Source organism: Rhinichthys klamathensis, unplaced genomic scaffold (genome assembly GCF_029890125.1).
Source record: "Rhinichthys klamathensis goyatoka isolate OS25496 unplaced genomic scaffold, OSU_Roscu_1.1 h1tg000263l_1, whole genome shotgun sequence".
Taxonomy (NCBI): Eukaryota; Metazoa; Chordata; class Actinopteri; order Cypriniformes; family Leuciscidae; genus Rhinichthys; species Rhinichthys klamathensis.
The window spans coordinates 272919-297843 of NW_026606784.1; the positions used below are offsets into that span (position 1 = coordinate 272919).

Here is a 24925-nt window from a genome sequence, read left to right on the forward strand (position 1 = left end):
GCAGGAACTCTCCACCAATCTGAAGTGGGCAAGCCACCCTTTTCCGACTGAGAAAATTTTCCGAAACGAAAATGGCTTAGTCATTTCAGGTGAGTTTGCGACAGGCTTAGGCTGTTGGTGCCTGACATTGGCTGACATCTGGCTGGGCTCTGGTTTCGAAGTGGGGCTGGTGTTGTCCTCCACGAGGCAGATAGTGAATTGCGAGTCACCAGGACCCACTCCACATATTCGGCAAAGCTCCTTTGAGGACCTTCCACGTGCAGGCGTGCCATTGACTGATGAAGAAGACGCATAACCATGAGCGGCCGAGATAGTGGTTGAGGAATGCCAGATCGAGAATATCCCTTGTGTGACACTCCAGGGAGCGACCCCCCTGTTCAAGCAAGAGCAGGCGCACTGCAGGTATATCCATAGCTGTTTTTATTATCCTTTTTTGAGGTTCGGTATTCTGTCAAGCTATGGTATGGCTTTCCAAAATGCACAACACCGAAGATACAAAGTAACAGTCTTTATTTAACTAGACAAACGCTCAGGAGAACTACAAGGGAATAACAAGCCTTTCCAGTTGCAAACAAAAGATGACACCCTACAATGAACAGAAAGAATTGAAGGCTTAAATACACAAAGGGATAATTAACGTACCGAGAAACAGGTGCGCAACTCAATCAGAAACTCAATCAATGCATACAAACTTGCAACAAGAACTCAGGAAAACAGTGAATGAGAACAATGAAAACGGAGCCAAAACTAAATTAATCCTTACCATAACCCTGACATTAGTGAAGACCGAGGCTAGTTATCATTCTTTTGATTCCTTGCTTAGGAAATGTATTATAGACCATTGGGTTTTCAAACTTTTTGATGCCATGACACCTAAATATGGTGTTCCCTTTGTAAAAACGAATAATATACTGAATTAATAATAATAATAATAATAATGTTTAAAGACCCATATACAGTAACAAATTGTTAGAAATGTGTACAATATTATCTGGAAAATATAGTAACATCTGTATCCTTTTTTCTACCCACCAATGTAAGTTGTATAAATCTGAAGAGAACCATAAAAAAACAAAACAAAGTAACTGTCAATTAATCGAATTATTACAGACCAGTAATTAGGAAACAGAATACAATGGAATTGTCAAATTCTGTAAATGTATTATTATTAATATTTGAACAGCTGAACATTTTCACGGACCCCCTAGCCCCCTTAAGGTCCCTGGACCCCAGTTTGAAAACCCATGTTATATAGACTATTCAATATCTTTTCAGGAAAATGTAAACACTAAAAAAGGGAAACACAAACCAATTACAACAGCACAAATAATCAAAACAGTAAAAGTCGCAAAAAGCAATGGTTTGGTCAGCAGAATTTGCAGTTAATTAATTATAGTCTAGTATATAGTATATCATAGTATATAGTATAGTATTAATACAACATATAGCCTATGAACTGTGTGACAACATGCCCCGAATTAACATACCGTACAAGAAAAACTATATCTAACTATATCACATTAATCAAATTTTATCTTAGAGTTTTTTTATAATTCAAAATGTAATTGTACAAATATAATCGGGGTTTTGACTCACTCAAACCTTATAACTAGTGAAATACAACTATAACAGTCTGTGACAACTAGCCCCGGTTTCCCCTATACGGTGTGTATGAACTTCGAATGGACGCCTCGCCGGTGTCTGTGATTGGTCAGCACCTGCTCACCTCCTTCATCCAAACTGACATGAGTTGGAGGAAATATAGTCAGCATCCACACACCCCCGATCCTCACTTCGCGTCGGCTCTGCTCCCTCCACCGCATGGGCTGTGTTCTCCATGGTAATGCCACAGTGATCTGAAGATCTTCGCAGTTTTAGACAGCGTTCTCATCACCCTCACGAGACATGCGTGTGCCACTGACTATAGGAGTGTTTATATTGCTTTTGGCGGTGCGGCAAACACACGCGACTGATTCCAGCAGTGCTCATGACACCTCTCAAGAGAGATCAGTGAACATCCAGAAGAGAAGACTCTCTCTGCAGAACACAGGTACGCTTTTGCGCAGTGCATGCACAGAAAATCAACGACAGTCGACAGCTCATGTATGCGTGTGGTTGTTTGAACTCTTGGTCTTAAAGCCCTATCAAACTTTTGTTGTATCAAACAACTTATCTCCAGAGATTATGTCATACGGTTAGCACAACTAACTAAGATTAAAAAAAAAAATTCTAATACGTTTTTATCCAATGTAGCCTTCTTAATATGACAGATGGCATAAGGTTTGTTTTTTCAGTGTAATAAATATGCAATTTCACACCGTTGCGGAAACGTTGTTATGACGTTATTAGCACGTCACCTCGAGTGGCGCCGCTATATCTTTAGGAATATAGAACAAATATGACTCTTTAGTGTTGTCGTCTTATATTTCTGACTGGTTATATGTAATCTGAATAACCGGCATACCATAGTTCTACTTCTGTTTTTTCTTATAGGCTACTTGACAGGTTTTCCACTGATGTTGTCTACTAAAAAGTAGATAAATAACATTCAAAATGTTTTAAATCGGCATGGTTGTATTGTCTGTTTCTGTAACGTTTCATTCAAATGTATGTAGCTACATAATAAAACGACCCTGAAACGTTTGATCTGGCTTTTTGTTGTGGTAGTAAAAACAGGTAGGTATAGTAACTTTTTTAAAAATATATATTTTGGGCAGTGGCGGAGCCAGGGGGTGGCCAGGGGTGGCCATGGCCACCCTTGGCTTAAGCTTGGCCACCCCTTTGGCCACCCCTCTCACAACTGCCGTTTCTGTCTCTGTCTCTGTCTCTTTTTTTTTTTTTTTTTTTACAAGAATTGCGTTTTTAAAACACAGAACCGTATCTTACGACCACAAAAAACGTGAGACTTTTCAGACGCGCACTCCAACTTCACCTCAGCGCCAGGCGCAAGTCAAACGAGTGCGGAAATGTACAAGTGCCGAATCAGCTTCAGCAGTGACCGGAGCATAGTAAATATCCACCTTATTCTTCGCCCGTTCTATTTCCCATGATTCATAGCGGGTTCAACTGACTAAACGGTTTTCTACTTCCGGTTGAAGTGTTTGTTTACATAGAATGCTAGCACTCGCGTAAAGGCTGCGGTGATAGATTGTAGTTATTAAAGTATAAGATAATTATTCTGTCAAGATGGGAAGTAGTCGGTGGCTACACACCGCTGATGAAATCACAAAAGATCGTGAAGGCGACCGTATCAGAGTGCTACATCCCTCAAAATTGACAGGTTGGGTGGATGACATGAAGCTTTGGCCAGGAGTTAGCCATATTGACATTATTAATTATTTATTTTTTTCGGAGGGTGTAGATCATGAGGAGATGCGCAATTACAAAAGCACAGAGGCCTTCAATTACTTCTTTAGTAATAAAGTCGGGCGCATTTCCTTACTGAAGCACGGAGACTATTTATTTTTGAAAGCAGAGGTAGACAGAAGTCAAAGTGCTAATCAGCCTAAGCTTATTGCTTGGGTTATGCTGCAGCAGTCGGGGGTGATAGAGACTGCCGGATGTTCATGTATTGCTGGATTAGGGCGATCGTGCAGTCATGCATCAGCTATCCTTTGGAAGGTATGAAGAAAAGAAAAAAGTTCATTTTGTTTTTATCTGTGATTTAATAAAAAATAACTTGATCAGATCACATTTGATGCATGTTTTTTTCGATTTAGTTTAGCGATGTGGGGATGACACAATCTGAAACACATGGCAAAAGCATATAGAGCAGATTCTGGTAACGTTTTAGGTGAATGTGCTCATGACAGGTTGAGAATGCAGTTACTACCGGGAAGACAGGGCTTGCATGTACAGATGAGCAGCGCAGGTGGAATGCAGGGACAGTCAGGAACCTTGAGCCAAAACGACTGAGGGACATAAATTTCAGCCACCACAGGGCAGGAGATGAATTTAGCATTAGTGTGTCAGGTGCTCAGCCATTACCAAACACCCCACAATATATGTCACAAGCAGAATTGATAAATAATGTAGACAAAGACCCAACAAAGCCACTTTTCTTGTTAAAAAACAGTCTATTGGGCAAGTGTTACAGTGTAAAACCAGTAGAGCAACCTTGTAGCCTTGCAAATACTGCAGTAGATGCAAGATTTTTAAGACCCCATCAAACACATGCTGGTTCTGATCTCACATGTGAGACATGTAAAAGTTTCTATGAGTTGTATGTTCAAGTGAGCTGTGCACAGGCTTCTACTTTAGAATCTGAAACAAGGGAGCAGAGTTCTTCCGATTTGTGGCACAATGCAAGAAAATTGAGAATAACTGCAAGTTCAGCTAAAAAGGTTCCTTCTAGAGCATCCACCAATCCTGATAAGTTTATGGCAGAGCACCTGTACCCCTCCTTTCGTGGCAACTATGCCACAAACTATGGTAAGGAGAATGAGGTGGTTGCTGGTAATGCACTTCGAGAGCAAGGCATGAGTATTACACACAGGGGCATCGTTGTTAGTGTCACAGAGCCATGGTTGTCAGCCAGCCCAGATGGGGTAATTGACTCATCTGTCCTACTCGAAATAAAATGTCCCGTCCCAAGTAAACTCCATTCTACCCTCTTGGATCAACTTGACCATAACTGCAGTGACATCAAGCTAGTAGATGGAGTACCACAACTTCAGAAAACCGGTAGTCGAGGATATTACATGCAGATACAATTAGGCATGTTTTGTGCCGGTCTGAAGATGGCCAAATTGTTTATCTGGAGCCCAATTGACACAGTTATGTTCACTGTACCATTTGATGAGCCCTATGTTCTGGAGAGGGTAGGACATCTGAAGAGATTTTATTTCTCAACAATGTTGCCCCAGCTTGTGGATGAATTTGTTGGTCAGCGACTGAAACTGCAGAACAGATACATGAGCATAATGAATTAATAGAAAATATCCCTCAGAAACATTTAGTTCAAATCACAAAACAACTGTTAGGTGCTGCTGCTGTTAACAGTATGAAAACTAATTTTTTTACCCAAACAATTTTATACATGTAAAAATGCTGAGCATAAGTATTGTTGTACATAAGTGAATATTTATGAATACATAATGTTGTTCATGTAAAATTGTATGCAAATCTGATAAAATCTATTGTACACAAACTCAAATAATAACAACAAATTTCTTACAGATTCAGATTATTTTATTTAATGCCATATCAGCATTCAAAGCTATTTTCATGACAAATTCAATTACAAAAATACAAATATCATATATATATATATATATATATAAAAAAAATATAAAAAAAACAGTAATTCATATTATACAAGATTTTTTGAATTAACATGACTATCCAAAACCATTTCAGGCTAAATTTCATACAAAGAGTAAATATAAACAGTCAAAAATTAAAAAAGGCAGCGAGTGTCAATATGAAATATACAGGAGCAATTTATGTAGATGTGTAAAGTGTGTGTGTGTGTGTGTGTGCAGATGAAACTACAACCTCAGAACATCACTGTTTTCACTTATTACTCACAGATGAGATCACCCCTTAAGTTTGCGAGGGCCGCACAGATTCTGAGGATTTTTTCAATTTTGGGGGTCATGTTTATTGGTATTACTTGAGACAAGATCTTGTATACTTTAAGTCGTCTGATTGCTCTCTCAACATGAATCCGAACATTTGCAATCCTGCGAGATGCTGTGACTTGTTCCTCAGTTAGCTGGGCACCCCCTCTAGTGAAAGCAGGCAGAACCAATTTGACCCTTTTTTCAAACAGCAAATCACGAACCAAGAACCCACGATCTGCCATGACTTCGTCTCCAGGCTTTAAATAGTCCAAGATACCAGAGTTCATAGTGATATATTTGTCACTGGCACGTCCTCCATATCCAGTTGAGATAAACATGATTAAGCCACATGGGGCAACAGCAACAAGGTATTTGATTGTGTTGTGCGAGTAGTAATGGCTGTAGGACTCCCCTCTAGAGTCAAGATTTTTCGCCTTCTGTAATAAACTTTCGCTGCAGTCAATGACACAGGTAGTGTTGGGAAAAAACTTCTTGAATGCAGTTGGCATAGTGGCCTTAATGGTTTCTTTTGGGAGCCAGATAATAAGAGGGCGCAAGACCTCCTCCATTTTATCAATCCAGAAGGAGATAACCTTACTGGCAACACTCTGAGACACATGAAACTGCCTACCAAGGTCACCCAGCACACGATTTAATTTCAATTTTATCAGTGTCATTAGTATCTGATCACGCACTGACAAAACAAAAGCCCTTTCAGCAAATCCATCTAAGGTGGAAACAAGAGAGTTGAAGGTTTCCAGTGAGACTCCAGTGTAGAGGAATGAATCGGCATCACTCTGAAGCATGGAGTAGCTGAAATCTTCAGTTTGTGTTGTGGCATCTTTGGCTGTCTCATCAGCACCCTGCTGTTCACCATAGTTGTGGTCCCAAAGCAATGGATCTTCCCACTGGGTGGAAATAGTGCTGTATGATACTTGTGGCACTTCAGGTATGCCCTCATCCTCCTGGTCTGTCACTTCTGCTGTTGCTGTAAAAAAAAAGAGCACATAGGCTACATGTTAAACTCTTTCTGTCCATGTTTCTCACACTGACAACATTATAGTAAAAGCTTATGATAAATGGTGATGGAAGCTCTTCCTCGCTCAGGCTAACAACTACCTAGCCCACATAAAGATAGCACTCATATAGCATTAAACCTACAGTAACATTCGGTGGACAAAGGCATAAACCATTAATGGCCATGTTTTTAACATATTTACTCATAAATGGCATATTGTTAAAAAAAAAAACTGTAGGTTAGACTGCCCACAGATAACAAGAATATTTCAGGCCGGTGGAGCTCGTAAAAATGTAAACACATTATGGGCATATAATGGGCATATTATTACATAATGGGCATAGTGTTACATAAAATTATTACATATTATCCACATAATGGGCATATTATTCATAAAATGTAGGTTAGACTGCCCACAGATGACACGAATATTTCAGGCTGGGGCATATTGATTGTAAAAATATAGGTTAGGCTGCCCACAGATAAAATAAATATTTTGTAAAATGTAAACAACCGGAGGTAGCTAACGTTAACTCAACAGAATTCAACATTAAAAGTGGCTTACCTGTCGCTTCGACACGAACAATTGCACGTCTCTTCTTCACCACTGGTCTGTCATATCCAAGGTATAATTCCGGGTTGGGATGGTCATCCGTGGGGCGTTTGTCAACAAAATGATGCGAGCAGACGTACACCTTTTTCGGTGGATGTTTCAGTTTTAGCGCAGCTAACCACTCTAAATGTCTACACTCTGGCATTGAATGTAGCTGATACGGAACCGGACACGGACATTCTCTCCTTCTTATCTTATGCTCGAAGCACTCAGTTTCTAAAAAGTTTTGTATCTTCTTTGAATTGTTAAAACAACCAACAACAGCACATGTGGAACCTGAACTCATTCTCTCTCTGCTAGTAACTTACCGGTCGATCGCTACGAACCGGAAGTTGACAACCGGAGTCGTCGTCATGGCAGCGCGCATTGTTTAGAGCAGAATAAGGTGGATAGATTTGATGTTCCTCAACTGGTGAGTTGCAAGACCGTTTTGAGTGAGTCGCATATGTCCAGTCAAAGAAACAACAACGCAATTCTCTTTTTTTCTGATTCTACTTTTATTTTGAAAGATATCTGTGTGAAAGCTTGTGACACTTCCGTCAGATGCGGAGAAAAGCGCGTTGTCCTGAATCAGTTGGCTATCTGCTGTAAGATGAATGTTGCAAGGTCAACAAATGTCAGTTAAACTAACTTTTTACTGTCCTGTCAGACGTTGTACTGTACTTGCACATCACGCGTAAATGTGGCGTGCTGTAGCCGTAGTTCTGTTGTCAATTAACTCATGAAATAATCAAAAAGGCGATACAATCTGTGTCAAAACTGCATGCATGTATGTATTTGTTATATATGCGTCACATATGTCTAGACTAAAATATTCTGCCATGTTTAAGGCACAAACTGACAGGCTATGTGTTTTTTTAATGTACAAATAAATGTGAGCACTGTGCATTTGTACAAGAAGATAGGCGGTAATTTTGCGTTAATTTGTAAAGGACAAAATAAAATGCATAATTTTTAAATCCATAAAATAACTAATTTTATATTCTGCCATTTATGTACATGTTGACTTCATATTCTTGCACATAGCGATTCAAAAGAGATGTTTCCCCCCTTTTTAATTAGGTATGATAGAACGGTTTAGATTCTTTATTTTGACTACTAATATAGAAAGTTGAAGAGTTAATTGATTATATAAAATTCAATGAAGGGTATAATCTTTGAACTACAGTAGTTATCTGCATGTCTCATCCATGAAGGTGGAACAATGTTGGGGGTTTTTGTGAACCAGAACCATGCTAACTGAGCAAGTTTACTATATGACTAAATAACTTTAGCTATAGTGTGTGTCCCCTTTATTATTATTCCTGGAGGTGGTAAATAGCTAATAATAATTTAAAAAAAATCAAATTCACTCAGTATTCCATGATTCCTAATTCACTACTCTCTCAATTAGCTACAATTGAATACAAATGAACTGTATTCAGTTGTGTAGGAACAGTCCAATAGATTATTTAAACTAATTATTATGTTAAAATAATTAAGATTTATGTGCCACCCCAGACTGTTTGCTGGCCCCTGCCTGGCCACCCCTATGAAAAAATCCTGGCTCCGCCACTGATTTTGGGTGGGCTACATCATTATTATTTAATTGCAATTGTGGCATGGTTTCTAGAACATGTTTTAAACGTTCTACTAAGTCACCTTACTGCAACGCTGTGAAATGTTTTCAATTGTCATAACAAATATTTACTGCCATAAAGCTTCAATGACAATTTACATAATGGTGAACATAAATTTAGAACACTGCATTTCGAACCTTACCAAAGTCCACACAGGGACAGTGTCACAAACAAATACATATGCGGCAAACATAACGGACATGGAACAGTATGATTATTTAATTTATTTTGAATGTTCTCAATCACAATCTTTCAGAAAATGTCCTGGTTATCCATTGGGGCGTAGTTAATTATAATAAGGGAATATATAATTTATATAATTTTTTGTATAATTTTTTTAAACAATAGCCTATAACATTTTTAACATCATTTACACTTAAAATAAATTACAGGAAAATACTGTAAAAATGCTACAGTAAAAACATTATCATATACAGCGAAAAAAACTAAATGGTTTAACATTGCATTATATGCAATTTTACTGGTATACTGTAAAATTATTATTATTATTTATTTTTTGCAAGTAAAAACTATGAATCACTTTATTTATGGTGAAAAAAAAGTATCTCAGGTTGGGTCAGAGGTCTGTAGCGCAAATTGCTCAAGAAGTTAAAGGGTTAGTTCACCCAAAAATGAAAATTCTGTCAGTATTTACTCACCCTCATGTTGTTCCAACCCCGTAAGACTTTCGTTCATCTTCGGAACACGAATTAAGATATTTTTGATGAAATCTGAGAGCTGGATCACTCCTCCATAGGCTTCTTCAGGGATTGAACTTGCCGGCCTCGAAAAGTTATTAAAGACATCGTTAAAATAGTCCAAGTGACTACAGTGGCTCAATCTTAAGTTTATCAAGCGACGAGAATACTTTTTGTGCGCAAAACCCCCAAAAATAACGACTTTATTTCAACTATACATTTCCTTCTCTGTGGGCCTCGACTCGAGTCAGTTCACTAGTGTAATAGCGTAAGCTTCTGTTGTTGTACGTCAGCTGACGTAGCTCTACGGAATCACAATACGTTAACTGACTAGAGGCCCAAAGAGAAGGAAATGAATAGTTAAAATAAAGTCGTTATTTTTGTTTGTTTTTGCACACAAAAAGTATTCTCGTCGCTTGATAAACTTAAGATTGAGCCACTGTAGTCACTTGGACTATTTTAACGATGTCTTTAATAACTTTTCGAGGCCGGCAAGTTCAATCCCTGAAGAAGCCTATGGACTAGTACGGAGGAGTGATCCAGCTCTCAGATTTCATCAAAAATATCTTAATTCGTGTTCCGAAGATGAACGAAGGTCTTACGGGGTTGGAACAACATGAGGGTGAGTAAATACTGACAAAATTTTCATTTTTCGGTGAACTAACCCTTTAATGCTGTTTCTAATAGAAGAAGTGTCCGAATACACAGTGCATCGCAGTTTGTTGCGTATGGGGCTGCCCAGCCGCAGACCAGTCAGACCAGTGCCCATGCTGACCCCTGTTTAAATTAGTAAACCCCATCGCACCCTTGACTGTGGTCCCATAATTATCAACCCAATTTATGGTGAAAAAAAAAAGTAAAAAGTCTCTCGGGTTGGGTCAGAGGTCACCCTTTCGCCGGAACTCGATTATCTCATGAACGATACGGCCGTTGCCGGAAACCAGTGATTATAGTTTATAAAGTTTTAAATAAGGATAATTTTGTATACAAAAATGTATGTATAGGCGTCATAGTTTCGAACACCTCCGCTTTCAAAGTATACACAAACAACACGAAGTGAAGTTATTAAATGTAATTTCCCATCTAATCTTCTAATTAATACCAAGGTATAAAAATGTGCTTCTTGCCACTTCCCGTTGTTAGTTCTTTCAGCATTTGGCACACCCAAACCCCCATTTTTACTGACTTCCAGGAAATCACAATCCATACGGTTCGCCTCCAACCTGCCTCAGTTTCAGCCTTCAGCCGCTGCTACCGCTTCCTCGTCCGCCGCTCATTCCAGCCGGAGTCTATCGCGGCCACTCGCTATAGTTCTGTGGCCACTCCGATAGTGACTCTCACCTTTCCTCCACCCACAAGTGAGACACTTATTGCTTCCTCTGTCCACAATTCTGATATTTCTCTCCCTCCTGCCTTTCAGTCTCAATCAAATCCACTTAGCTGTGAAATAAACCAAAACGTGTGGCTGCCTTTGCAAATGGGCAAGCGTAAGGATTTGAGCGAGTTTGACAAGGGCCAAATTATGATGGCTAGACAACTGGGTCAGAGCCTCTCCAAAACCGCAGCTCTTATGGGGTGCTCCCAGTCTGCAGTGGTCAGTATCAAAAGTAGTCCAAGGAAGGAACTACTACAGGTTCATGGGCGGCCAAGGCTCATTAATACACGTGGAGAGCGAAGGCTGGCCCATGTGGTCCGATTGACTGTAGCTCAAATTGCTCAAGAAGTTGATGCTGTTTCTAATAGAAGAAGTGTCAGAATACACCGTGCATTGTAGTTTGTTGCGTATGAGGCTGCCTAGCCGCAGACCAGTCAGGGTGCCCAATGCTGACCCCTGTTTTAATTAGTGAACCCCATCGCACCCTTGACTGTGGTCCCATAATTATCAACCCTAAAAATTGAAATCCCAAATCCAATCGAATACTCACTATGGCTGAATTTTGCATTGATTTTTGAAGATACACAGAAATAATTTGTTTTGTCTTCCCTTCAAGACGCAAAGAACTGAATGAATTTTTGTTTATCATAGCGACACTGTCTCACTCCTATGGCGATACTCATTTTTTCACCTATTACAGGCTATTGTCAGCCAAATGCATAGCCTGAGCCACCTAGTGGAATCAATGTCCTTACTGGGGAGCTCTTGACCTGGAGCTTTACCATAAGGTTTTCCTGCGCTGCCGAAGTGTGTCTTGCGTTTTGTGTAATTCCGCCACACATGAGCCGTCCTCGTGCCCCCTTTTTTAATCCCACCCCTCCAAGCAATCCAGACACTAATCCAGGCACGTCTCAATTCATCAGTTCTACATCTTATGTACCACAGTCTAAAGGCGATTCCAAAAGCCACAATTTCAGGTTCACTTCAGGCAGACTGGACAATGCTGCAAATATCTACATGTATGTAATTCCTGTGGTGGAGCTCATGCTTGCTCTGTGTGCCTTGTCTTATTGCTCTTTAGCAACTCCAATAAAAAATTGAGAAAGTATCTGTCTTCTCCTATCATTGTCTCCTCTTTAGCGCACAAATTAGCAAACCACCCCGAACAAAACTTTACACAATACCTACTTACAGGTCTCAAGGAATGTATTAATCCAGGTCTGGAAAGCTTACCTACTAATAGCCTTATTTGCAAAAATATACAGTCTGCAATAGCCAAACCCAAAAGTAGTCGACACCTTGATATCTAGTCCGGATTCAAGATCGGTCCCTTTTGGCGCTTTTCCACTGCATGGTACGGTGCGGCTCGGCTCGGGTCGGCTCGCTACGCTTTTCCACTGCATGGGACGACTCGGCTCGGCACGGCTCGGTTCGCTTTAGCTCGGTTTGCTTTTCCACTGCAGTTATTACCGCGTCAAAGTGGGTGGGATTATAGTCTGATCGTTATAGTTTATCCGCTCCTCGGCAACCAACGAGAGGAACGTCTGCACTTCGTCCACTGACCACGATTCAGCCATTTTTTTTGGGGACGTTTTTTTCCTTTCTTTTTTCTTAAAGCAAGTCAAGCAAGTAGTTTTAAAACTGGTGCTACAGCGGTGGCTGTTACTGGCTATTTAAATCTAGCGGGTTTGATGTCTCGCTAAAATACAATGACGCTGGTAGTGACAATTCTGTCTGACCAATCAGTGATCTGCAGTGTGTTCACATCACATTTTAGTATCGGTACGGTACGCTTGGACCCTGAACAGAGGTGGTACCATTTAAAGCGAGCCGAAGCGAGTCGTACCGTACCATGCAGTGGAAAAGCACCACAAGTGAGCCGTACCGAGCCGAGCCGTAACGTACCATGCAGTGGAAAAGCACCAAAGCGTGCCATACCGAACCGTGCCGTACCGCACCATGCAGTGGAAAAGCGCCATTTGACTCCACACCTTTCAAAATATTCAGAATAAGCCCCATCAGTGTAGCTACAAGAAAATTTTCTGGGAAAAAACAATTGATCCTCGATCTCTCTGCTCATCCGGCACTCATCCAAGCATAAGTAGCATCATCCCGCTAGATGAATTATCCTTGTGCTACCATAACATAGACCAAGCCATCCATCTAATTAAAAATGCCGGTTTCAGAGGCTGGTTAGCAAAAGTAGACATTACTTCAGCATTCAATGCAATGCCCATACATCCAGATTTTTGGCATTTGCTGGAAGGGGAAATTCTATTTTGCAGTATGCTTTACTTTTGGCTGCAATGTCAGAAGTGTCAAAAGTGCTCTGCTGGAATCTTGCAAAACAACTACGCTGTCTCTTACTTGGTTTATCTTCTGGATGACTTTCTCACCATTACCCCAAGTCATTATCCTCCAGCCATTCCTCTTTCTACCATTCAGGAATCTTTTCTGAATTAGGAGTTCCACTGTCCCCAGAGAAAACATCGGGCCCTACCACATCCCTAGAGTTCCTTGGAATTAACCGTTAAATTCAAAGTTCCCTTCCCAAAGACAAAATAGATATGATAATCGCAATATCCTCCAATCTGCTCGAAGCACCTCAGTGCAGCAAACATGATTTGCTATCCCAGCTAGGCCATTTAAACTACGCCATGCGTATAGTACCCCAATGACGTCCTTTCATCTCCCACTTGCTGTCTCTTGCATCCTCCGTTCTGGCACTAGACAATATCAAATCTCTAAAACCCTTCTTGCCTCGCGGATCTGAATCTATCGATCATATTTCTAGAACAGTGAAATAGCCTGACCTTCTTTTACGATGACATCCAATCTCATCCTAGTGATCTCCCTCTGTTTACAGACGCCACTCCCTCCGTAGGCTTCGGAAGTTATTACAAGAGTCATTGGTTCGCTTCAACATGACCTCCTTCGCTCTCTATGTCAAATCGGTGCGCCACATCCTCAGCTCTTTTTAAGTTATATCTGATCGTGACAGCTGCCTTTTTGCAGGGTCACGAATGGTCTTTTAAAAACAGAATTCCACTGTGATAATCTGGCGACTGTTCACTGTATAAACAAAGGCTGTTCAAATTCCCCTGAAATCATGCCCCTCTTAAGATGCCTCACCTGGTCATCCACCTGTAAACAGTTCATCTTCAAAGTCGTTCATATTCCAGGCCGCCAAAACCAAACTGCTGACACACTCGCGTCTCATTTTCTATTAAAAAAATTCTGAGCATTAGCCCCGGAGGCAGACCCAGCCCCAGCCCCAGCCCCAGTACCTCCCTATTCAGACTTGATATTCCCATAACTCACCCACTCAAACACCTCCACACCTTATCTCTGGACTCAATATTCCACGCTGTCTCACCTAGAACACTACAATCCAACTGGACAGCATTGGGAGCTTTTAAACAATTCCATTCCTCCTACAACCAGCCTTTTCCCAACTTTTCCCTCCTTTCAATTTCTTCATTTGTCACATATCTCAACCAAGTTAAGTCCATCCAATCCAGTACCATCAAAGTCTATTTTAGCGGAATTCAATTTTTCTTTAAATTAATCTACGGCCATGTCCCTCCATAACAAACCCCCAGATTACATTACTAATCAAAGGAATCCAAAAAACCAACCCACTCTCCCGGAATCAAGGCAACCTTTAACCATTGATCTCTACGCTAAATGCCTGACTTTCCTCCATTCCAGTCATTTGCCCCCCGATACAGCAAGAACTCTGGATGTTAACCCTGTCTTTTTTTGTGTTCCTTGAAACTTACTGAGCTTGTCTCATTGGTTGCTTTTAAGAGGTTGTTGGTTGACATAGAGGCAGCCACATCTGGCTGCAGATGTTTTACCTAACGTGTTTTTATGATTCTGGTTGACTTTGAAAGATTTGCTGTGTCAGTTGTTTTATGTTTCTAGTGTTGCATATTTTATGTTTGTATGTACTGTATATGTGGTTTAGTACTGCTGCCTGTCTTGGCCAGGACACTCTTGAAAAAGATATTTTTAATCTCAATGAGTTTTTTTCTGGTTAAATAAAGGTTTAAATTAATAAATAATGACACCATCCATTTTTTCTCATCAAACGTAGCAAAACTGATTAATTAATGTTCCCATCCATATTTTCAATCTACCAACCCCCATCCAGCCATATCAATCTCTTTCCTTCATTCGTGCACACTGGAAGGTTCAGATTTCCTCCCTGCTCAACCCCCTTTTCATTGACGAAAACAATCTTTCAGTCACTAGGTATTAGAGCAGTTACCACCGCAGACCAAAAAGGTCTGCCTGATTATCCAATTAAATTACTGGGTCGCTGGTCCTCAGACGCCTTTCATTCTTACATTCGTTCCAACCTCAGCCTCATCAAACAAAATACCATCTAACTCTCGTTTGTTTTTAATCTGGTTACAATCTTCTCAAGATAGCTGCCCCACAAAACCCAATCCAACCAGTGCCCGCCCAATTTGATACTGCCGCTGGAGTGCCCTGCTTAACTTGATACTGCCGCTACAGTGCCTTCTTCCATTTCTTCTTTCTCCAATTGTTGGGGGGTCTTCCAGACTGTTGAAATAATTATACATGCTGATTCCTTAGATAGCAATAAGCTTTTCAATCCAGTAACGCTTTCTTGCTGTCTGATTTTTGCATTCATGTTTTTTGGTGAGCAATCGGAGCTTGAGTAAAATAACCGGTCCCACTTTATATTATGTGGCTTTAAGTACTATGTACTTACATTGAAATTAATAATTTGATACAATGGACTTATTGTGTACATACATGTTTTTACATTGTACTTATATTTTAAAAGTACCAGCATGTAATTGCAGCTGTAATTTAAGTTATGTAATTTACATTTGTAATTACACAGTTGACCCTTCCCTTACACCTTAACCCACCCTTAAACCTACCCATACCACCACACCTGTCCCTAACATTACCCGTATCACACCTCAATAGCAGCAAGTGTTTTACAATACAACATGAGCACAATATTGTACTTATTTTTCGATGTAAGTACATAGTACTTAAAGCCACTTAGTATAAAGTGGGACCAAATAACCTCTCTAAAGAGCCCCTGTTTACCACTAAAGCTAAGATCATATGGGCACACAAACTCAAAGAGGAGGACGCCCATCTAATCTTCTTATTAATACCAAGGTATAAAAATCAGCCTCTTACCACTTCCAGTTGTTAGTTCTTTCAGCATCTTTCCTCCAACGTTCCTTTTCTCGTTTTGTATTTTCTGCCTTTATAATTGGAGGGCAATTGGAGCTCGAGTAGAATAACCTCACTGAGCCCCTCTATAGCAGACAGCAAGCCAAACCTGTTTACCATGCTAAGATTATATGGGCACACAAACACGTGAAAACAGTATTTTCTGATTTATCCACTAGGGAGAGAGTCTTTAAAAAGCAGTTTTCGCTGGACAAAAAAAGGTTGTCTTAATATGAATGGAAGGCTAAAACAGAGAAAAATATGTTTTTTTTTAATTTATCTAGATTTATGTGGATATAGCCTAATAATCACATTAATAAATCAATACACCACAGGACACTACTCACTCCTTTTAGAGTTACTCAGTCCTGTTACTTTTTATATGGGTAAAAGGACTCAAAGTAATGGGACTGAGTTTTTCGGAAAGAATTATCAAGTACATTTAATATACCCTCATGGCATACATGTGAATAGTATGAGGACACTGAGCAAATTCCATAAATTAGTATTTTTAAAATGAACAAACATCTAATAAATAATTTAGGTAACAGGAGAGAACGTTAAGATTGACCTTCCCAGTCGTAGTTACAATATTATCAAATATACAGGTCTTCTGTATACTTAAAGATCTTCAAATGGCCTTCAGAAAATCCAGATGATGCAATATCCTGTTGAAAATGTGTCTTGTGGAATTTTCCCAGTTTTTCAAACGGTGGAATGCGTGGTAACAGGGATGAGTGAAAACCTGGAGAGGAGACACAACTAAAATGTGTTTTTTTAATCTAAAATATTACAGATTTAAAATAAAATTGTTTAAAGCAAAGATGGGATATGGAGGTACACAACAGTGCAAAAGGGAAAACAAATCTGAAAGATTATATTTCATGTTGAAATGTAGTGTTAGAGAGTGGGGACAGGTAACAAATTCTATTTTTCAGTGTTTTAGGTAGTTTTTTTAATGTTTTAAATTATATATTTTACATTTGCAGTTAGATTAATGTGCAGGACACTTTGCCTAATAATAAAATGTATTTTAGAGTTAATTCTCATGCATATTTGTACATGGGGGACAGAAATGGCACCTATTCAGTGAAACAGCACACATACATCCCTTAAAACTGAAACAATGTCAGGCCGTTTTTTATTTACTGTAAATGTAGTGAGCTACTATGGCAGGAGTAATGTGTAACTGCTCTAAAAACTAGCGTTCTCTGTCCCTCAAACTTTCTCCAGCGGAGATTCAGCAGTGTCTGGTGAACGCAGGTGATGTGGGCTGCGGCATGTTCGAGTGCTTTAACAACAACTCCTGCGAGATCCGAGGACTACATGACATCTGCATGACATTCCTCCACAACGCAGGCAAATTTGACTCCCAGGTATGATCCTGACTTATTCACTCAAATCCCAATATGCGGTATGTACACTGTAATGCTAAATAAAATAAAAATTTAATTGTTGGAGTGGTATCTAGCCTACTTTGACCTACAGCACCTCGTTACTAAGAGCTGGCAGTTTGCTCACTACGTTCATATCATTAGACATACTTGAGCTGAAATCTTCTTGGTCAGCATTTTGCCATTAACTGCACGTGCTAACGGCTCCGGGTTGATGAAGGACTTCTGCATCACCGCAGGGAAAATCGTTCATCAAAGACGCGCTGAAGTGTATGGCCCACGGACTCCGCCACAGGTTCAGCTGCGTCAGCCGCAAGTGTCTGGCCGTCAAAGAGATGGTGTTCCAGCTGCAGCGCGAGTGTTACGTCAAACACAACCTCTGCTCGGCCGTGACGGAGAACGTCAACGTCATGGTGGAGATGATCCATTTCAAGGACCTGTTTCCTAAAGGGTGAGTTCTTCAATATAGGGTTGTGCAATATTAGCCGCGTTTCCACCGTGACTACCGGGAACCATTTGTCCCAGGAGCTTTTTTCCCCCAGAGACCTGTTGCTGTCTGCATTCCCACCACAGTCTAAAGTACCGTGAAGATTAGGCAAATAGTCCGGTGACGTAGGACTGCTCGCTACTTTTCAGTTCCGGCTGGGTTTCATCCTCTGAATTTAAGCTTAAGAAAGCCTGAACCTCGTCATCGGTCATATTTTTTAAACTCCATTGTCAGTAGAAATCAGTAGCAAGTAAATCCATCTTGCAATGCAGAAGTGGAACACAAGCTGCATTTAAAGAAGCATCTACAAGCATGAAATTACAATTGTATGAATGAGATTTAAAAAAAATACATATTTTTAATATTAAAAAATGAAATTATACTTTTTAAGTCATGAAATCACAATTCTTATTGCAGTGTTTACTATAAATGATGTATCAAAATAACTTCCCTTCCCTCTTGCAGCGACATCTCTTCTCTGAGGACGAGGGCGGGGCAACCTGTCACTCACATGTGATCAACCAATAGCAAACCATAACCATCCAATCTATACCCTTTCCTACATTTCTTATTGTTCTAGTAGCCGTTTCACTCAGATGTATGTAATAGAAAAAATCACAACTTCCGTTTCATGCCGACTTGATTCAACCGATTCATTCAAATGACTGATTCATTCAGGAACGAAGCAAGTGAACCATTTATTCGTTCAAAAATTAAAATTTTATTTAATTTGGAAAAAAACAGCACACTTACGCACTTTTGCAGACATACTTATTAAGACATACTTGATAATGCCAGCTAATTGTTTAAAGTTTCCCTATAGTCAGTAATTTTATCTCTTAAAACTCATCTTTGATCACCAAAATGACATATTTAAATGTTTATTTTCCTTGAAAAATTCTTAATGCCTTATGCTGCGTTCACACCGGACGCGAATAGCATTTTGTGCATTCACGCGTTTGACGCGAATTCGCGTCTGCCGCCCGAGTTGAAAAATCTGAACTTTGGCGTCAATTCGCGCCGCGTTAACCAATCAGGAGCCTGCTTGCTGCTGTCACGTGGTGAAGTATCTGGATGCTTCAATAAATTATGTTGTAATATGACTAAATGCCTGGTGTGGTTCTAATGCACAACAAATCAAATATTTTATCACATAAAACTTGATTTCAATATATGAGACATTCATTTTGTATTGAATGCTATTTATTCCATATCTAGATTATATGAAATGGTATTATAATGTAAAGACAACCAACATATTATAGTGCATAAGTTCTTGTCTGGACAGTGTTGTGTGAGAGAGAGAAAATCACAGGACAGGTTAATCACTTTTTGGGGCTGGCTCCATTTATCATCAACACAAAAATAAATTACATATTAGGTGGGTGAGGGCGAGGGTGATCCTCCCTCCGATGCGGGACAACAGGTCATCAAACTAGGCGCGGGACAGGCGGAAGTACTCCTGGCGCAGCTCCTGGAGCGAGCAAATGGTGAAACTCGCCAAACTGGGTTCGCCTCCGAAGGGTCTGGTGGACACAAATACGGCGACGATGATCCCTACGCCGCTGTTCTGCTCTCCAGAGCAAATACAGAGCGGCGACTCTCCCGATGAATGCTCGATCAAAATAAAAAAGATGGCCACCAACAGGTTTCGAATCTGACGCGCGTAAATTTCGCTTCAAACTTTTTTTTTTATGCGGAGTTTCACTCTTGACGCGCGAATTAACACAAAGTGGTCAAGCGTCAAACTAGACGCGGTAGACGCGAATTTGACGCACTATTCGCGTCCGGTGTGAACGCAGCATTAAAATTGCTTGAATGTAACTCTACACCCTTGCTTGATTTATAAGCGGTTCTTTGAATATATGCAAATGAGCCCCGCCTCCACTCACTCACAGCAGCTCAGAGATCCACTCGTTGATCTGATTGGTTACAAGGTAGTTTGTGACGTCAGAAACACCAGCGATTTCAAACCGTGTTTTTGAGACTGTCTTTGGTTCACTGCAGTTTTAAGGAGAAAATACTCAGCAATGCTGTCGACTTATGAATTTACACATGGTTTGTCTTAAAGCATATTAAAAACACCACATCGACATATAAACAACATTAAACGCTTGATTTTCACCACAGGGGGACTTTTCTACGACAATTTTAAAACATGATCATAGTCACTACATCTCGCACACCCCTACTTCAATATCAGACGTGGGTAACAGTGTTTTTTCTGTCCTAACCGTCTCCTCTCCTCCACCGAAAGGCCCCACGTGGAGTTGGTGAACGTCCTGCTGGGATGCGGCGAGGAGGTGCGTGTCGCCATCGGCCGGCGAATACGAACTCAGTGCGAGCAGAACTGGGGAGCTCTGTGCGGGAGTCTGAGTCTCTGTGCCCTCGGGAAGGTGGAGAACCAGGCCAGTCCCACTCTCGCCCCTGTCCCAGACATCACCACCCCACCGGGATCCAACAGCAACTCCCTCCCTCCCGCCAGCCTGCTCCTCCCCGAGCCTGACGGGGAACCAGTGTGGACGCTCACAGGAGGAGATGAAGACGAACATCAGTCCTCAGGTCCTCAAGACGACGCCTCTGAGGTGGAGAAAGAGCTCAAGAGGGCTCTGAACGCCACCAAGAGGAGGTGAAGGGAAGACCTCGTGCCTTTAGCCCACACTACAGGTCAAGCGTTTGGAATAATTAAGGCTGTTGTTTCTCATATGCACACAAAAATACAGTTAAAACAGTAATATTGTGAAATTTTATTTTGTCTTCTATTCGAATATATTTTAAAATATAACATTTTCAGCATCATTACTCCAGTCTTTAATGTCACGTGATCCTTCAGAAATCATGGTAATATGCTGATTTTGTTTTGGTTAAATGGTTTTGAAACCATACAACATTTTTTTCAGGATTCTTCGATGAATAGCAAGTTCAAAAGAGCATTGTTTATTTCAAAATAGTCAAATTATAAATTTCTCTACTGTCACTTTTGATCAATTGAATGCGTCTTTTCTGAATTAAAGTGTTTATTTAAAAAAATCTTTGGTAAGCGCACCAGGGTTTCTTCAAAAATATTAGGCAACAAAAACATTGATAATAATAATAAATGTTTCTTGAGCAGCAAATCATCATATTTGAATGATTTCTGAAGGATCACGTGACACTGAAGACTGGAGTAATGATGCTGAAAATTCAGCTTTTTTTTTACAAAATTACATTTGTATATTTATTAAAATTGAAAACAATTCTTTTAAATTGTAATATTTGGGTAAATAATATTTCATAATATTACTGTTTTTACTGTATTTTTAATCAAATGCATGCAGCGTTGGTGAGGGACTTTTAAGAGAAACGATGCCCAAACTCTTGACCTGCGGTGCAGAGAAAGGCTAGTTCACTGCCTCACTCAAGGACAGATCAGCTCCAGTGATTCTACAAGAGCACCAGCGACGACAGGGTATTTCTGTGAGAACATGGACTGGGACAGTATTTGATAGGAGTCTCAAATATTTCAGATTGTGGACTAAGTGCATTCCTCAGACTCTCCAGAATGCTCAGCCTGAAGAGCATTATTGCAGAAACCGGGCCTTGTGTTTTTGTGATGACATCATTCCATAAGCTCAGTATTTGTCTGCTTTGAAGCCTGGCCATTTGGGTGAAGCTCACAGAAACATGTCTGGGTCACATGTCACCCCAAAATCAAAATAAAAAGGAATTATTTATATATATGAATGTATTTTGGAGCCCAGCAACATATTGTGGCCACGAATTAAGAATTCGTTCTCACGTTCTGGTGAATTGTGGCCGCGTTGTACTTATTTGTTTTAATTGATCTAAAACAAGTGAGCAAATGATTACAACGTGGCCACGATTTAGTAAAACGATGGAACAAATTATTATACGCATCATTTACTTAAAACAAGGGAATGAATTAGTAAACGTGCTGACGTATTAGTAAGTCTTGGTAACTAAATGTTAATTCGTGGCATTTTTTCAAACTGCATTTCATGTGAGGGGCTCAGTATATTCATTTAAAAATATACAATTTAAAATAATGAAAAATTATTTATTACATTACTGTTCAAAAGTTTGGGTTTTTTAGAATACTTTTATTCAGAAAGGGCACATTTACAGTTGCTGTCAAAAGTTTGGAAAAATATTTGTTTAATGTTTAAAAAAACTCTTCTGCTCACCAAGTTTATTTAATCAAAAATACAGTAAAACTATTTTCAGCATCATTACTCCAGTCTTCAGTGTCACATGATCCTTCAGAAATCACTCTAATATGATGACTTGCTGCTCAAGAAATATTTATTATTGTTATCAATGTTTTTTTTTTTTAAACGTGTATCTCTGGAAGACTAGGTGGCGCTGTGTTCAAACTTATCAGGTACGTCTTTTCAAAACGGCCATTACTGTAATGGACAATGTTTTAATGTATGATGTTGAATGTGATCAGCATGATGAGAGGAATCAGGTGAACTACGTTTCATTTTTCTAGATCGAAGCGTTCAACCGTTTCATGCAAATGTGATTTCTTTTAACTAATGGTGGCGCTATAGAATTGGTCCTAGACACCCCAAATTTGGTCAGATCACTATTTATTACCATCACTACAAGTGTGCCAATGTTCAAGATTTTCCTACTTGCGGTTCATATAGGGCTGCCATAGACTCCCATTGGGGAGGAATAATAAGAAAACTAACAATTACAGTAATGTTTCTTGAGTATCAAATCCGCATATTACAATGATTTCTGAAGGATCGTGTGACACTGAAGACTGGAGTAATGATGCTGGAAATTCAGCTTTGATCGCAGGAATGGACTACATGTGTAAACGTAGTAAAAGAGAAAACAGATATTTTAAATTGTAATAATATTTCACAATATTTTTCATCAAATAAATGCAGCCTCCATTCATAAACATGAAAAAAATCTTACCGACCCCAAACTTTTGAACGGTAGTGTATTAGGAATTAAAATTAAGATGTGTTTAGGACCATTAAAATGGCTAAATTGTCATTACCGTAATGCATTATACTTTAGAGTTGTTGTTTTTTTTCAATGGAAATAATTTTTACTTTGAGGATATAATTGCTGAAAATCTTTATTCAAATCCTGCCATGCTTTAAATACTTGAAATAATATAGTCTTTTCCACGTCATCCTTTTATTTATTAGTATTCTTTTGGGGTGACATGGATGTGTGAGCGTTTGAGCCCAGGCACAGCAGCAGATATGAGCTCTAATGCACCGAGATATGAGCTCTAATACACCGAGATATGAGCTCTAATACACCGAGATATGAGCTCTAATACACCGAGATATGAGCTCTAATACACCGAGATATGAGCTCTAATACACCGAGATATGAGCTCGAATACGCCGAGATATGAGCTCTAATACGCCGAGATATGAGCTCTAATACACCGAGATATGAGCTCTAATACACCGAGATATGAGCTCTAATACACCGAGATATGAGCTCTAATGCACCGAGATATGAGCTCTAATACACCGAGATATGAGCTCTAATACACCGAGATATGAGCTCTAATACACCGAGATATGAGCTCTAATACACCGAGATATGAGCTCTAATACACCGAGATATGAGCTCTAATACACCGAGATATGAGCTCTAATACACCGAGATATGAGCTCTAATACACCGAGATATGAGCTCGAATACACCGAGATATGAGCTCGAATACACCGAGATATGAGCTCTAATACACCGAGATATGAGCTCTAATACGCCGAGATATGAGCTCTAATACACCGAGATATGAGCTCTAATACGCCGAGATATGACCTCGAATACGCCGAGATATGAGCTCTAATACGCCGAGATATGAGCTCTAATACACCGAGATATGAGCTCTAATACACCGAGATATGAGCTCGAATACGCCGAGATATGACCTCGAATACACCGAGATATGAGCTCTAATACACCGAGATATGAGCTCTAATACACCGAGATATGAGCTCTAATACACCGAGATATGAGCTCTAATACACCGAGATATGAGCTCTAATACGCCGAGATATGAGCTCTAATACACCGAGATATGAGCTCGAATACGCCGAGATATGACCTCGAATACACCGAGATATGAGCTCTAATACACCGAGATATGAGCTCGAATACACCGAGATATGAGCTCTAATACACCGAGATATGAGCTCGAATACGCCGAGATATGAGCTCTAATACACCGAGATATGAGCTCTAATACACCGAGATATGAGCTCTAATACGCCGAGATATGAGCTCTAATACACCGAGATATGAGCTCTAATACGCCGAGATATGACCTCGAATACGCAGAGATATGAGCTCGAATACGCCGAGATATGAGCTCTAATACACCGAGATATGAGCTCTAATACGCCGAGATATGACCTCGAATACACCGAGATATGAGCTCTAATACGCCGAGATATGAGCTCTAATACGCCGAGATATGAGCTCTAATACACCGAGATATGAGCTCGAATACACCGAGATATGAGCTCTAATACACCGAGATATGAGCTCTAATACACCGAGATATGAGCTCTAATACGCCGAGATATGAGCTCTAATACACCGAGATATGAGCTCTAATACGCCGAGATATGAGCTCTAATACACCGAGATATGAGCTCTAATACGCCGAGATATGAGCTCTAATACACCGAGATATGAGCTCTAATACACCGAGATATGAGCTCTAATACGCCGAGATATGAGCTCTAATACACCGAGATATGAGCTCTAATACGCCGAGATATGAGCTCTAATACGCCGAGATATGAGCTCTAATACACCGAGATATGAGCTCGAATACGCCGAGATATGACCTCGAATACGCAGAGATATGAGCTCTAATACGCCGAGATATGAGCTCTAATACACCGAGATATGAGCTCTAATACACCGAGATATGAGCTCT

General features: G+C 40.0%; 1 protein-coding gene across 1 annotated transcript in view; it reads left to right on the forward strand.

The window, feature by feature from the left end:
• Positions 1–20687, forward strand: part of LOC130101956 (uncharacterized) — a 47812-nt gene extending 27125 nt beyond the window's left edge. The window contains exons 4-7 of the mRNA XM_056267838.1: positions 1879–2050; positions 17347–17489; positions 17747–17958; positions 20252–20687. Of these exons, the coding sequence (XP_056123813.1) occupies positions 1879–2050; positions 17347–17489; positions 17747–17958; positions 20252–20627 (903 nt within the window). The 3' untranslated portion in view covers positions 20628–20687. The remainder of the gene's footprint in view (positions 1–1878; positions 2051–17346; positions 17490–17746; positions 17959–20251) is intronic.
• Positions 20688–24925: the final 4238 nt, after the last annotated feature.